The sequence below is a fragment of the Haplochromis burtoni genome, unplaced genomic scaffold (genome assembly GCF_018398535.1).
Source record: "Haplochromis burtoni strain Fernald_Lab_line unplaced genomic scaffold, NCSU_Asbu1 Contig_54, whole genome shotgun sequence".
Classification (NCBI taxonomy): Eukaryota; Metazoa; Chordata; class Actinopteri; order Cichliformes; family Cichlidae; genus Haplochromis; species Haplochromis burtoni.
This window is the reverse complement of record NW_024582415.1, coordinates 798,569-811,683: the sequence shown is the minus strand read 5'-3', so window position 1 is coordinate 811,683 and position 13,115 is coordinate 798,569. Positions and strand designations below refer to the sequence as shown.

Genomic DNA, 13,115 nt, shown 5'->3' with positions numbered 1-13,115 from the left:
CTAGTAATTTGTGACAATCGTTAACACACATTAACCGGACCTACACATGGCGTCTAAGCTGCACAAACACCCTAGGTTTGACTTGTGCTTACATGTACCTCTCTACAGCTTGTCGAATGTGTCTCATCCATGCATTCCTCTCCTCTCTGCTGGTGGTATGAACTTCATACATCTCTGGCCCCGCTGAGGATGCAGAGATGAGAAACATCCCTCTCTCTTCATTGGCAACTTCTCTGACGATGAGCTTTTGTAGAGGGATTACTGGAGGCTTCTGGTCCTGTAGGTTGAACCAGATTGGTTAATAGACAGAGACACATGGACAGACAGTTGAATCTAGTTTCTTTGATTTAAAAGATTTCTTTTTTTTTCAGGGGGAGGGGTTGATATTTACCACAGCAGCAAATATGAAGCGCTGATCTTTCTCTTGCAGGAAAACTAGAATGTCAGTGAGCAAAAGAGCCAACGTATCTGAAAAGAGAAGTGTGGACACAAATAGTTTGATTGTCTAAAACCTAAATAAACAACACATCATAGATCCCGATATGATTTCATATCCACCTTTCAGACGTCCTGTGGCTGTTTTCCAGTAGACCAGCCCTTTGTGCTGCAGATCCCTATGTTTGCTGTGCAGGTCCTGTTTGCGAAACACCTTGCCATTCTTAAGCTTGGCAAAGCTTTTGTTCTCCAGCCGGGCCAGCACTTCCTGAAGCTCCTGAAACTTCTCATATTTATTTACAGTCAGGTCCACTGCTGCAACAACATTACGGATCTGAGCCAGGGCAGTTGACAGGTCAGAGTGTTCTATACTTCCCTCTACGAACAGAAACAATAGCCAGAGGTCATATGAATAATCCAATTTGGAAAACAGCTTTTCAATAATGCAGCTTTTTGTTACGATCTCTTAACTGATAACAGACAAATAAGCAGCATTAAAATGTATTAAAAAAGATTTCCGTTTTAGGTCTTTAAATCAATAATTTTTTAAGAAGTGGTTTAAAATGCTAAACTTTTAGGCCAACATTTTGTTATGCAATCACTAAAACTTCCTCTTGCTTTTCATTTGTTCTTCTCCTTTCAACAAATATGCAACAGACTTAACATTTGCATATCTGCAGTTTTGCACAAGTCACAGTAGAGTAGACCCACCCTTGGTATAATGTAATATCCTCTCCAGCAGCACTGGGTACTTGGTGATGCGCTGAGTTACAAGCAGGATAAATTCTGGGACCTCTCTTCGTCTGACCAGCGAGTTATTGCTCTGTTGCTGTGAGAGACAAAGAATTTTAGCTTCTCAAAATATTTAACTGTAATATAACTAATTGAAAAAAAAAACAAAAAAACAGTGGATCTGGATTCAGGGGCTTACCCTGACAAAGTTTTGAAGTTTCTTGTTCTGTTGCTGTAGCTCTTTGAAGACGTTGACAGCTTCGATGTGGTGACTGCAGAACTCTCCATACAAGTTTTTCATCTTCTCAGCATTTTCATCTGAGAACTGAGAGAGACTAGATGCTGAGCACATACGTCCATCTGAGTATATTTATTTTACATAACTAAATATCAACTAACCTGCTGAAGCAGTATATCTCCAATCCTGTGGATGATGTAATTTTGGGAGTTCTCTGTTTGGGTTTCAGCCTGTCTGCGTTCCTGCAGAGCTCTGAAGAGGTTCCTGTGGAAGACCAGCAGGGGATCCAAACAGGGGAAAATCCGGGCCACACAGTCCCAATCCAGCTGCAGCTCCTCCAGCATGCCTCTCCTGAACACCTCCGACATGACCGTTAGGGTCTGGATATGGTGCAGCTCGGTCTGCATCAGCTCTGAAAGAGGACAGCCAAACTGGGTAAGGGATACTGAAATATCTGGCAGGGTTTATGTTTCAAACTGTAGATGCAATGTTTAGGTTTGGCAAAGGTTTCTCACAGGCTGAAAATAAACCATCTGCCCTTCACAGGATTTTGATATGTTAACACACAAAGGTTGACAACACTGGTGGTACAAGTAATAATGAAACACATTTCTTTGGAAACTGCAAAAAAGTTAGCTTTTCACTCAGCCCACAGAATCCGACATAATCAGCTATATGATTACAGATGCTGGTTGTACAGTATACAGTGCTTTTATATAAAATATTAAAACAGTATTGTTAATTTATTGTTAATTCCAGGCCGGCTGGATTTTCTCACCATAAATAACATCCTGGCGTTTGATTGTGTGTCTGTCGTGTTGCCTACAAAATTCGGCAGTGACTGCAAGACTCCATGACTCTGCTTCAAGTCCCAGCAGGTCAGCGGACAGGTCGCCCAGTAAAGGAGCATCAACAGTATCTACATGAATGAAAGTGATGAATAGCGTCTTATTTCTGGATCACTATTACAACTGATGCATGTACCAAGCCTCTCTGTTCTTCCTCACCTTGTGTGGTGATTGGCAGGTCTATGGCTGGGGGAGTCGTTGTGACTGGTGTCCCGTCATCAGACAGTGAGCTAATAGTGCAAGTTGGAGCAGCACACTCAGAGTCCGCACCTGCTGAGTCGCTCAGCTGTCTGAGGGAAAGAGAGCCAGGTCAGAAGAGCCTGTGTGAAAATCTAGGTTTCATTTATTTTTAGGCATACTAAAATAGAGTCTGCTTTTTGGAAGTCTCAATTGTGTCCATCTATCCACTTCCGTTTATCCTTTTCAGGGTCGCGGGGGGCACTGGAGCCTATCCCAGCTGTCGTAGGGCACAGAAGAATAATTTTTTTTAAATTTCCAAATGTTTTTTCTACTCCTGGATCTGTGTGACATCAACATGAGGGAGTATCCCCAATGTGGTCATCTCAGATAGACAGCTCTGACTGGGAGTACAGAAACCCCATCAACCTGTTGTTCAGACCTGTTTGTCAGGGCCAGCCAATCAGAAGAAAACTGGCTTAAAGGGAGGGGAAGCTACGATGGCTTGTTTCAGACAGTGGATGAACTATGGACGAACCTATAAATCATGGAAAACATCTCTAAAAGAATATGAGAGTAAAAACATGGAGCTGGAAATAAGCATAATAGGTCACATTTAAAAGTAAACAAATTGAATTAAAAGACAAAATTAATGCAGTTCATTCATTCTTAATGCTTTTTTCATACCGGTGGTAATATTTTTCTTTTCCCAGATCATAACCAGCCTACCTGCTGTCTGCAGAGATAGAGAGGCTTTTAGTAAGCGGTGGGACTGTTTCTCTTTTTTCTCTGTTCATTGTTGGAAGCGAAGAGGACGGGCAGGAAGAAGAAGAGAAAATGGAGGATGGTGGGTTTTCTTTGACAGGGTCTAAAAAGGAAGATCAAAAGGAGGAGAAATACGTCATACACTGGAAGCTTTCCCACTCTACAAATAAATATTGCGTGTTTGTTTAGTATTCAGATGTTTTGTTTATATCTATGTAGTCACTGCTATAAAATTTACAGGATCATTAAACTGTTATAATCTTTCACTGTTTAACTGCAGTTTGATTACAGTTGTGACAATACATTGCAGATGTTGACACCTCTGTCTAATACCAAGCACTCAAAGAAGACAGAAAGCTTAAACTGAAGAAATAAAATGATCATGTTAGTGCAAATAGAGCACTCAACCCGTGTTCTCATGCACACGTAAACACAATCCAGACCAGATCCCCCACTGAGGTAGATTAAAATTTAACTTTTTCTTTTTTTTAAACAGGAAAGAAAAACAACAGAAGAGGAATGACGAGGGGTGAAGAGCAATGGCTTACTTATCTACTACAGGACAAGGGAGGACAGGTGAAAACTAAATGAATCAAAGACAAAGGGAGGAGCAGTGGGGGCACTCACTCTGCGGGAGAGAAAAGGCCTTGTTCTTCATCAGCAATGCATTCCTGTCTTGCAGTTTCTGGAAAGATATAATCATATCGCCACCAAAAGTTGTAAATCTGAGTGTTTTTGCTTTGAATAACAGGAGGATGTGGTTGTAATCACAACAAATTTAGTCAAAACTGGAATCAGTTAAAGAGAAACATGCTGGGAGATATTGTACTTATGCATGACTAATTTGTGATATCAACACATTCCCGGAGTTCCTTTGTCACCATGTCCAGGAATTTACTCTTCCTGTGGAAAAAAGTACCCACTTTCACTCTGCTCGTCTTTACTAAAGTAACTGACTACTTTTTCTTTGTTTTCCTTCTTTTCTTGCATTTTGCCCTCTTTAGACAACAAAAACAGGGGTGATAAGAGACACAGGAAAACACAAAGGGAATGATTCAAACTAGATAACTAGCTACAACACAGTGACAGACTGAGTGACAGATTTCTGGTTTAGCTAGCATGTACTTAAATGCAATCTGTGGATTTTGGGTCCAAATAGTGCTACACAACAATGTTTTTAGGAGTGTTTGTGTGCACATGTGGGCAGTGGTTTGACACCATTCTGCTAGCTGACATTGAAGACAGATGTAAATAATGAACGCAAAACAACCAGTATAAACACGTGTTTTACATACCAAACGTGTATGTAAAACACGTTTTACTAGATGTAAAAGTAAATGAATGTGTTGTTTAATGCATAGGGCATAAAATCTCTTTCTACAGCATTGTGGTCTGTTCAGGTAATAAAGGGTCACTACAGTGATGGATAGTTTACAAGTTAACATCTGGTGCAGCAGAAGCAAAGCTGTACTTACAATCCAGAGTGTAGGTCAAGCTTTAGTAATGTCAGAGCCTACAGTTTCCATAACACCATCTATAACATAACAGACCTTTTCTTTCTCATCTATTTATACAGGCTGACTAGTGCTAACTGAAAGTGCCTGACCTATTTTTGTAAAACTGACCTCATCCCTGGCTGACTGTGTAAGCCATACAGAAACGGACAAAGACTTTGTCCCCAAGAAGTCAGCTGACAAATGAAAACATGCGACATTTTAAAAAAAAAGGAGGTAGGACTTTATATTCTGCCAAATATAAAATAACAACATTGTTAACTATGTTAAAACAGCACATCAAACATGAAGCAGTCTGTCACCAGCAGCTGTTTCTTTTTCTTTTTTTACATTTATGAAGCTCTCTGGCTTGACTTTTTTCTTTTGTAAAACTATTTTTAAATCAATAATCTTGCTTATTTGCTCTGAGCGCAAATGAGGTGCATTGTGTTAATGATTACCTTTGCACAGGCTGCAACAGACTCCCGACAGTTCTTATGAACATTCAGTAAACAGTCTGCAGACAAGCACATATAAAATGTCAGTTAATTCCATGAACTGAGTTATTACAACATATGTGAATCCAGTATCCAGATGGCAGACAAACTGTTGTTTGTCACTAGAAATGTTGACTTTATGAAAGAAAAAAAAAATGACTTCATGTCTTATACTGAACAAAACATCACAGCAGCACGTGCAAAGAGATTTAAACAAATCCAAAACAGTTCAGCCACCACAGGACATAAAACAACATCAGCACTGACAGTGTAATACTTACTGGAGCACTGCAACAGCTCCTTCCCAGAAACAGACTTATCACAGGCCACACAAAGAGCAGGACCAGATGGAGACACAGGAACAAACTGATGACCATTAGGAGTGACTGACTTCTCCTTTCCCTCCTTCACCTCTTTACCCTTCACCTGAGAGGCAAATGATAGATATTTTTTAAATGTGCTCATTCAGCTGACAGTTATTGTAGATAATGCCATAATAACATGCAAAGCAGGAGAGTAGAAATAATATGACTCATTGCAGCAGGCAAAAAAGAGGCTTAAAGCAGCCATCTTCTTGCTGAAAAACACCTGTTAAAGTGAAGTTAGTTGAGATAAAGGGGCCTCTGAGTGAGCCTTTTTGTTTACTTTGTTAAGGTCCATTGGGACTGCTGCTGTTATGGTGCTTTATCATTAGGGGGCACTGGGATGGAGGGGAGGGGGGTGTCCTCAGTGTATGCTGCGATAGAAAAATGTTTATTATCTTTTGAAACTTTGCAAGGAGGTCTAGAAAATGTGTTTGTTTTCTGAGTCTTCATGTGCATTGTGTTTCCGTAAATATAGGGAAACACTGTCGTTAAAGACATGCACATCCTTAAAGACAAGCACATATGTTCACAAGATTAGGAGTGCAGCACAGAATGTGTTTTGGTTCCCCATGCTGTGTGTGTGTGGAGCGGGGGTCTACATGTTATGTAAGAGAATATTTTCACTGTGTCTTGTTGCTAAGACCTGAAGAGAGAGAGAATTTTCTGCTTCACCAAATAAAGGCTTGTGCTCAGACAATGGCCCCCCCAGCACAAGAATTCCGACCTGGCATGTCTGAGATGTGGTAAACTTTTACTGCACTGCTTTTAGAAGCCTTTAAGCCATGTGTGTGTGTGTGTGTTTTTTTTTTAATCGTAACCTTTAACTGTAGGCATTTTTAATGACATTTGAGTAGATCTGAAATCACAGCCAGCATGAATTAGAAAGTCCACTGCACTGTCTCACCTTAGTCTTGCTGCGAGTGCTCGACATCCTGCTCTTGAGGAAGCTGAAGGTCCGGCTGACTTTGTACTTCTCTGACTCGACCTTAGATGGGATTATGTATTTATCCCAGTCCTCATCCTCGATCCTGTTTTAGTGTAAATGCTTTAGTCAGAGGTCATTACAACTCCTCACTGCAGTACTACCATCCAACATGCACACACTAACAAAAAGACATCATAATTTTAGTAGTTTAATAGACTAAAGAGAGCATAATAAGGTACACTGGTATCATGCTGGAATGAAAGAATGTCCAGACAGTCTTCCAGGACCCCTAGTCTACGGATTATTACTCTTCACAACATGCTCGGCATGCTTGGAAGTCACTATGGACTCTAGTGCATGCTATTTATAGTACGACCTTGCCAAAATGCAATTAATACGTGTCATCTATTTTCAGCGAGTTATGCTAGTTACATTGGGCATTCTAGGTGAAAGGCAACAATGACAGAACGTAAAAAAAACAACCATGCATTATCACATCAAACCTACAGCAGCCACCCGTCATAAGAAGTGTTAATATAATCTGCTTCTGCAGATTCCTACATCATCAGATGCAGCTGGGAAAAAACCTACATGGTTAATGGATGAGCTTGGGAACGGTCGCACAGCGGGGTTAAAATGACTTAAGCCACACATGCACATGTGAGGCCATTTAGGTGAATAACATACTCTTTGAGGAACTCTGTGAGGGTGAGGTGTTCGAGTGGTGCGCTGCTCTCCTCCTCTGCTGACTGGGCCCGCTTACGGAAACCCAAAACCCTGCATGGATATAAAGCACCTCAGGCCAAGTTGTTGTGTCTCTTCTCATCAGGTAACTCAAAATGCCAATAATATTCTAAAGTCTACAAGTCATTCCTAGAACAGTGTGGGAATGGAAAATTAAGATAATTACAGGTTTTGCAATGAAGAGTTACACTGGTGTTTGTATTATCTGCTATTTTTAGTTGAACATTTAAATATTAACCAGCGCTTTTTGGGCAGTGGTAGTTAAAGCAGATGGATTCTGATATCGTAAAGGACAAAAACAGTTGGTGAGTCTAATCAGGTTGGTGTGGTTATATAAATGTAATTTATCCTAATACAATAATCTAACGGTGTAATATAATTTGATTGCCTAATATGATCTTCTACAGTGTTTCCTCTGTTAGCAATGGTTGTTAGAAAACAAAATATATTAGCACATGATGAATTTATGAGGCAATGAGATGAAATTGATGATAAAATGGATATGGATAGAAGCATTTCTTAAATGAAATCAAAACAAGCAATGTTACTACAGTGGTCCCCAACCTTTTTTCTGCCCTGTCAGATGGACACAAGAGCCCCTCATCAGCACCACGTATAAATGTGTTCATTTGACCTCAGTTTAACCTGGACCAGGACTACTTTTAGCTTATTAATTACCTTAACCCCATTCAGCTTCCATTCAGGCATACATAAGCCAGGGACATTTTCTATCACATGGGATCACGAGGACTAGTAGGCTAGATTAGCAAACTATCTCAACCATTTTTCCATAACTACCGGCGTACCATTTCAACTATTTACTTTAAATAGCAGCTACTTCATTTAACTGCTATCCATTATGTTTAGTGACCAGTTTCAAATGTTTATTCATTGTGTTTATTTATCCAAGAGCCTATCTTATAATCTCGGCTATTTATTTAAACTGTTAGCAAACAATTTATATAGCTGACAACACTTTTAGCTAATAATTTTCAACCCTTTATTCATAATTTTAGCTCACTTTTTCATCTGCTTTCTAGTTATGTTTAGATATCATTTTGAGCTTTTTAGCTACTGATTTAAACTGTAACAGCCATATTTTCAGCTACCTGTTTTAAAATCAAGCTACAGTCATGTCAAAAAGAAGGTTTCCAAACAAGTCTATGCAGAATACTGAGTGCGAGTACATCCTTGCAAGAATTTGAAGTGAAAAAGTCCAGTTAATTTTTTTCCCAAACTCCTTAGACTATATCCTTAATACTTCCATAGAAATTAAGAAGAAGCAGCAGCCATGTGCAGCTACTTATGATCAAATAGTGCAGGACCTGGTTGGACTGATCATCAGCAAGTGTGACCAGTGACCAGAAGTTTTGTCAGGTGTCTCACAACACAATGTCACAATCTTCAGCAAATTCTCCCCAAAGTCAGGCTGTGCAATGATCAGAGAAACTAAAAACCCAAATTATACATTTTAAAGTGACAGTACTTTTGCGTGGGAACTAATTCTTTGTGCAGGGTAACAGTTTCCACACAAATATTATTAAATGAGACCCAGTGATTCCAAGCAGAGCAGCTAATATACAAAAAGGATTGCTGAAAAGGAAAAGAATCAAGGTGTTGCAACGGCCCTGTCAAAGTCCAGACTTCAACCCCAAAGAAATGCTGAAGTGGAACCTTAAGAAAACTGTGCATAAACAAATAACTGCAAACTTCAATAGGTCAAGATTCCTCTGCAACAATGCGAAAAACTGCTAAAGTCATAGAGAAAATTATCACTTCAAGTTACTGCTGCTAAAGAATGCACATGGGATGTACTCCGTTTTCCAGAAGACTGCATAGTCTTTTTCACATGACTGTACTTTAACCACTTTTCACTTCTTGTTGAGATAAATGATTAAAATCTATTTTAATCAGTTCTGCATGTATTTTGGCCCTGCATGCTGTTTAGCTTTGATTAGCTACCCCGGGAAGCACTTGTACACAATGGTTGGGAATCCCTGCGTTACAGAGCAGGAATGTTAAGCAAATGTTAATTCATAGTAACTGTTAAAATCTCTATCAAAGATAAATACTACAGTATGTGCATGCTTCCCTTTCAACATCACTGATGTGGCCTAGAATTTTGCAAAATGTTTGTGAGGTCTGACATACAAGAAAGCCCCGAGTTTTACTGTTTGCTCAGGGTTATTTTGAGGTTGTAATCAGAGAATATGCTGGCCCCAGCCTCACAACAGGAAGCATGTCACATCCTGTGCACTTAGACACCAACCACAGGTTTAAATCTAGGAAAACACATACACACACACACACAGACCCCCATGTAAACCAATCACTAATCACTGGTCAGCACTGTTGCCTAAAAAGGGAGGAACCTCTGAGCAGGACCCTACACAGTTGAGTGGTTCTTGCCTGAGCTCATGAAATGACACACTGGCTTTACCTCTTTTCTCTGGGCGTCTCAGTCAAGTTGAATGTTCTCTGCTCTGTAATCGACAACAAGGACAAGCATATCAGTATGCCAGACATAGATGTCAATACGGTGCATAGATCCAAAGTGAATCAGCAGAGGGTTAAAAAAATCTTCCCCATTTAAAATTGAGTCAGAAACTAATATAGAGATCATGGAAAGAGTCTGGAGCCAGAAAACCCCTACAGAGAAAGAACAAAACACAGCAGCAAGTCTTGCCTCGAAAAACCAGATGATAGCAACGATGGAAAAAGGAAAAAAAACAAAGAGGAGAAACGCAACATGTACCCAAATGGAAGAATAACAAAAGCTTCAGGACAGGAACAATTCTGCTATTAGATGATCTAAAGGAGATCTTCATTCTTCCAATGCTCCAGTCCTCTTTTGCTCAGTCATTTTTTATATAAGGCAGGAGAACTACTATTTTATTACAAAAAAAAATCTTAATTAGTTTTAGAGAAAACTGTGCATGTAAGTGTACCAAAAATTAAATCCCACAGAAGATGCAGAGGTGCACAATTTATGCAACAATGACAAACATGTTTTTTGTTTGTGTGAAAATATCTGGAAAAATCCTTTTACAACACAAAGTGTAGTAAAATGATTTTGCTTCTCACGAGTTCCTCTTGCAGATTTTTCAGCTTTGCATAAATATACTTTTTACAGTGTGTCATAAAAAAGTTTATAGATACCAGATATGAATTTTAATTGTGCAGCCCTGCCCCATGGTTCACCAGAAAGAGACTGAAATGCTTTTTTCCGACCAGCTCGTAGTATTCAAGCTGTTGCTCGACGTCTTTCTTGTACTTACTAACTTGGTTGAGACGAGATAGGGATTTAGAAAGAGATAAAGCCTGAAGTAGAGAACGACCGCTGCTGTTGAATGCTCCATCTACACAGGATAAAGCATGACCTTTACTTACAATCACCCTCACAAGCAGATCTATTCTGAAGCAAAGCTGACACAGATATACTTCATGGAGCTTCAGCTGATTTCTGACACCTGTCTGGTCTTCCCACTGTTGAACATGTGGCACATTTGTCCATTCAGCTGCCTCTTGGGAACTATCGGGGCAAAGGGGGCAAAGTTCACTCACCTTCTTCCAAATCAGTGATTGTTGCATCGCGGTTTAGCAGTGGCCGTGACGGCTTTGCTTTAGGGGAGGAGTAGGAGTAGGAGCGAAGACGGACCTCAGCCTCCTCTGGGCTCTAGGTGAGAAAACAAATCACAACAGTAATTAGAAGTTCACAGATTCAATCCTGTGAACAGCAAAATCAGAGTGCATCAGAAACCTGCAGGACAAACAGACCAATAGACTCTGCCCTTTCGTCCATGTTATTGAGCTGTTTATAGTCTGGGCTTATTTATTAAAGATTGTAAGGCAAAGCTGTCTCTTTTGTAATGCTTAGCATACACTGTATGACATGGGTTTTTCATTTTTTCCTACTGAAAAATTGATGATTAATTTAAAAAAAACAGAAGACAATCAAGGAAAATATTCAAATGGAACAAAAACTGTGTCGAGGATATTATGGTGACTTAATAAGACACATTTTTAATTCATAGTTTATACAAGCTTATGATAATGTTTTGTGAACCAGAAGGGAAGGGGTATACCTTGGTTGATTTGTGCGTGATGTCGGATTGCGCACGACTGAAATCTGGAGAAGCGTCAAAAGAGTCTCTCTCTTCTCCTGAGCTAGAGCGCAGAGTGGACTGTTGCCTTATAGATGAGGATGGGTAGGAATGTCCCAGTATGTCCTCCTCTCCACTGTCACACTCTAGACTAGGGCTGTGCACAATCATACACACACACGGATTTAAACACACACGTGTCTAGGTTAAGGTCCTGTCATTCGCTAAAAGTGACTGACTGTTAATACTTTACTCCACATTATGTTAAGAACAAAATAAAACTGGCTATAAAGATCCTACTGACAGTGTAACTCTTGGCATCACACATTCACATTTGCAGAATATAGTTGGAGACAAACTGTATTCCGACACCTATCATAAACCAGAAAAATGTGCAGAACCATAACAACACCTATTCTGATTGAAATACTAACAATAAAGTGTGCAAGGACCATAACATCACCAGCTGCTCAGAAGCTCAAGTAGGAAGGGCAAGTTTTAATTCTAAACTGCAGCATTCCACAAAATAACACACTGGATCCTGATGAGCTGTAATATTTTGCAGATGGACCTCATGACCTGAGAATCAGCCCATCAACCATTGATTTTCTACCACTTATCCAGGGATGGGTCGCAGGGCAGCGGCTTAAGCAGTGAAGCCCAGCGCTCCCTTTCCCCAACCATCTCCTACAGCTCTCATCCACAGGAACCCAAGGAGTGTTCCCAGGCCAGCCAAGAGACATAATCTCTGCAGCGTGTCCTGAGTCTACCTTGGGGCTTCATTTCAGTACGACATGCCTGGAACACCTCATCCTAATCAGACGTGGAGGACTAGTGGTTCTACTCTGATTCCCTGCCAAATGACTGAACTTCTCACTCTATCTCTAAGGCTCGAGCCACTCTTCACAGAAAACTCATTACAGACACAAGAAAACCTGTATCTGGATTCTCATTCTTCCATTCCAAGAGACCTTCAATTCCCACCTCCAGCATTCCGAGGGAAGTGGGGATATTGAGTCTGAATGAAGGAGTCCTTTACTTTTATGGCGCTGCTGTTTATGGCATCCGCAGACTTAGTTAGCTTGTGGGATGCCGGAGGCAGCTGACAGGTAGGTGGCAGTAGGTGAAGAAAAATTTGGGTGCGGGAGGAGTCCATTATGTTCAAATCAAACATTGATGTTGACAGTTCTTTTGCCAGACTCTGCATTGCTGAGAAAAATGAAGCAATGTTCAGCAACTTCAGCATGCTTCCTGCCGCTTTCCACACCTTCACTTAAAACAATGCAGGGGGGAAAAATGATCTTGCTGAAATTCCAAGCAAACTGGAGTCTGCTGTCTTTGTATGGATTAAATGGAAGACTGCTTATCATCCAAGTCAACAAAACCCCACAACACACTTCACAACACACAGTCTGTTTGACCTGCTCCCCTCAGGCAGGAGGCTCCGGTCCATTCGCACCAGAACCTCTCGCCATAAGAACAGTTTCTTCCCCTCTGCTGTTGGACTCATGAACAATAACCGTATGACTGTTCCCACCACTAACACATGACCCTACGCTGTGTTCACTGCATCATTCCATGTTTGGCACTGATCACCACCTGCACTCATGTATATATCTATCTACTTAACACTTTTAATTCCTATTCTTATTTTTATTTTTATGTCTATTTTAGCGTAATTTATGACAGTATGTTTGCACTGAAGCACCGCAGCAATTTCCTAATGTTGTAAACCTGCTCAACATTTGGCAATAAAACCCTTTCTGATTCTGATTCTGATTCTGAAGTGGGTC

At 40.4% G+C, this 13,115-nt stretch overlaps 1 protein-coding gene and 1 long non-coding RNA gene across 4 annotated transcripts in view; one reads left to right on the top strand and one right to left on the bottom strand.

Moving 5' to 3' along the window:
• The window catches only part of LOC102302419 (rho guanine nucleotide exchange factor 28), a 43,321-nt gene that overhangs the window by 8,902 nt on the left and 21,304 nt on the right, over positions 1-13,115 (bottom strand). For both annotated transcript variants that reach the window (XM_005924428.3, XM_042220727.1), the window contains 17 exons: positions 11,305-11,479; positions 10,784-10,895; positions 9,660-9,702; positions 7,163-7,252; positions 6,455-6,578; positions 5,467-5,611; positions 5,150-5,205; positions 3,823-3,880; positions 3,160-3,298; positions 2,413-2,543; positions 2,184-2,324; positions 1,567-1,817; positions 1,367-1,492; positions 1,147-1,264; positions 559-813; positions 392-468; positions 99-277 (listed from right to left, as the gene is read on the bottom strand). In XM_005924428.3, the coding sequence (XP_005924490.1) occupies positions 99-277; positions 392-468; positions 559-813; positions 1,147-1,264; positions 1,367-1,492; positions 1,567-1,817; positions 2,184-2,324; positions 2,413-2,543; positions 3,160-3,298; positions 3,823-3,880; positions 5,150-5,205; positions 5,467-5,611; positions 6,455-6,578; positions 7,163-7,252; positions 9,660-9,702; positions 10,784-10,895; positions 11,305-11,479 (2,220 nt within the window). The remainder of the gene's footprint in view (positions 1-98; positions 278-391; positions 469-558; positions 814-1,146; positions 1,265-1,366; positions 1,493-1,566; positions 1,818-2,183; positions 2,325-2,412; positions 2,544-3,159; positions 3,299-3,822; positions 3,881-5,149; positions 5,206-5,466; positions 5,612-6,454; positions 6,579-7,162; positions 7,253-9,659; positions 9,703-10,783; positions 10,896-11,304; positions 11,480-13,115) is intronic.
• LOC121814521 lies at positions 1,730-3,278 on the top strand. Of its 2 annotated transcripts, XR_006054394.1 has the most exons (3): positions 1,730-1,840; positions 2,165-3,052; positions 3,144-3,278. It is a non-coding gene; the product is annotated as an uncharacterized LOC121814521 (long non-coding RNA). The 2 variants fall into 2 exon arrangements; XR_006054393.1 differs by having other exon boundaries at positions 2,165-3,278.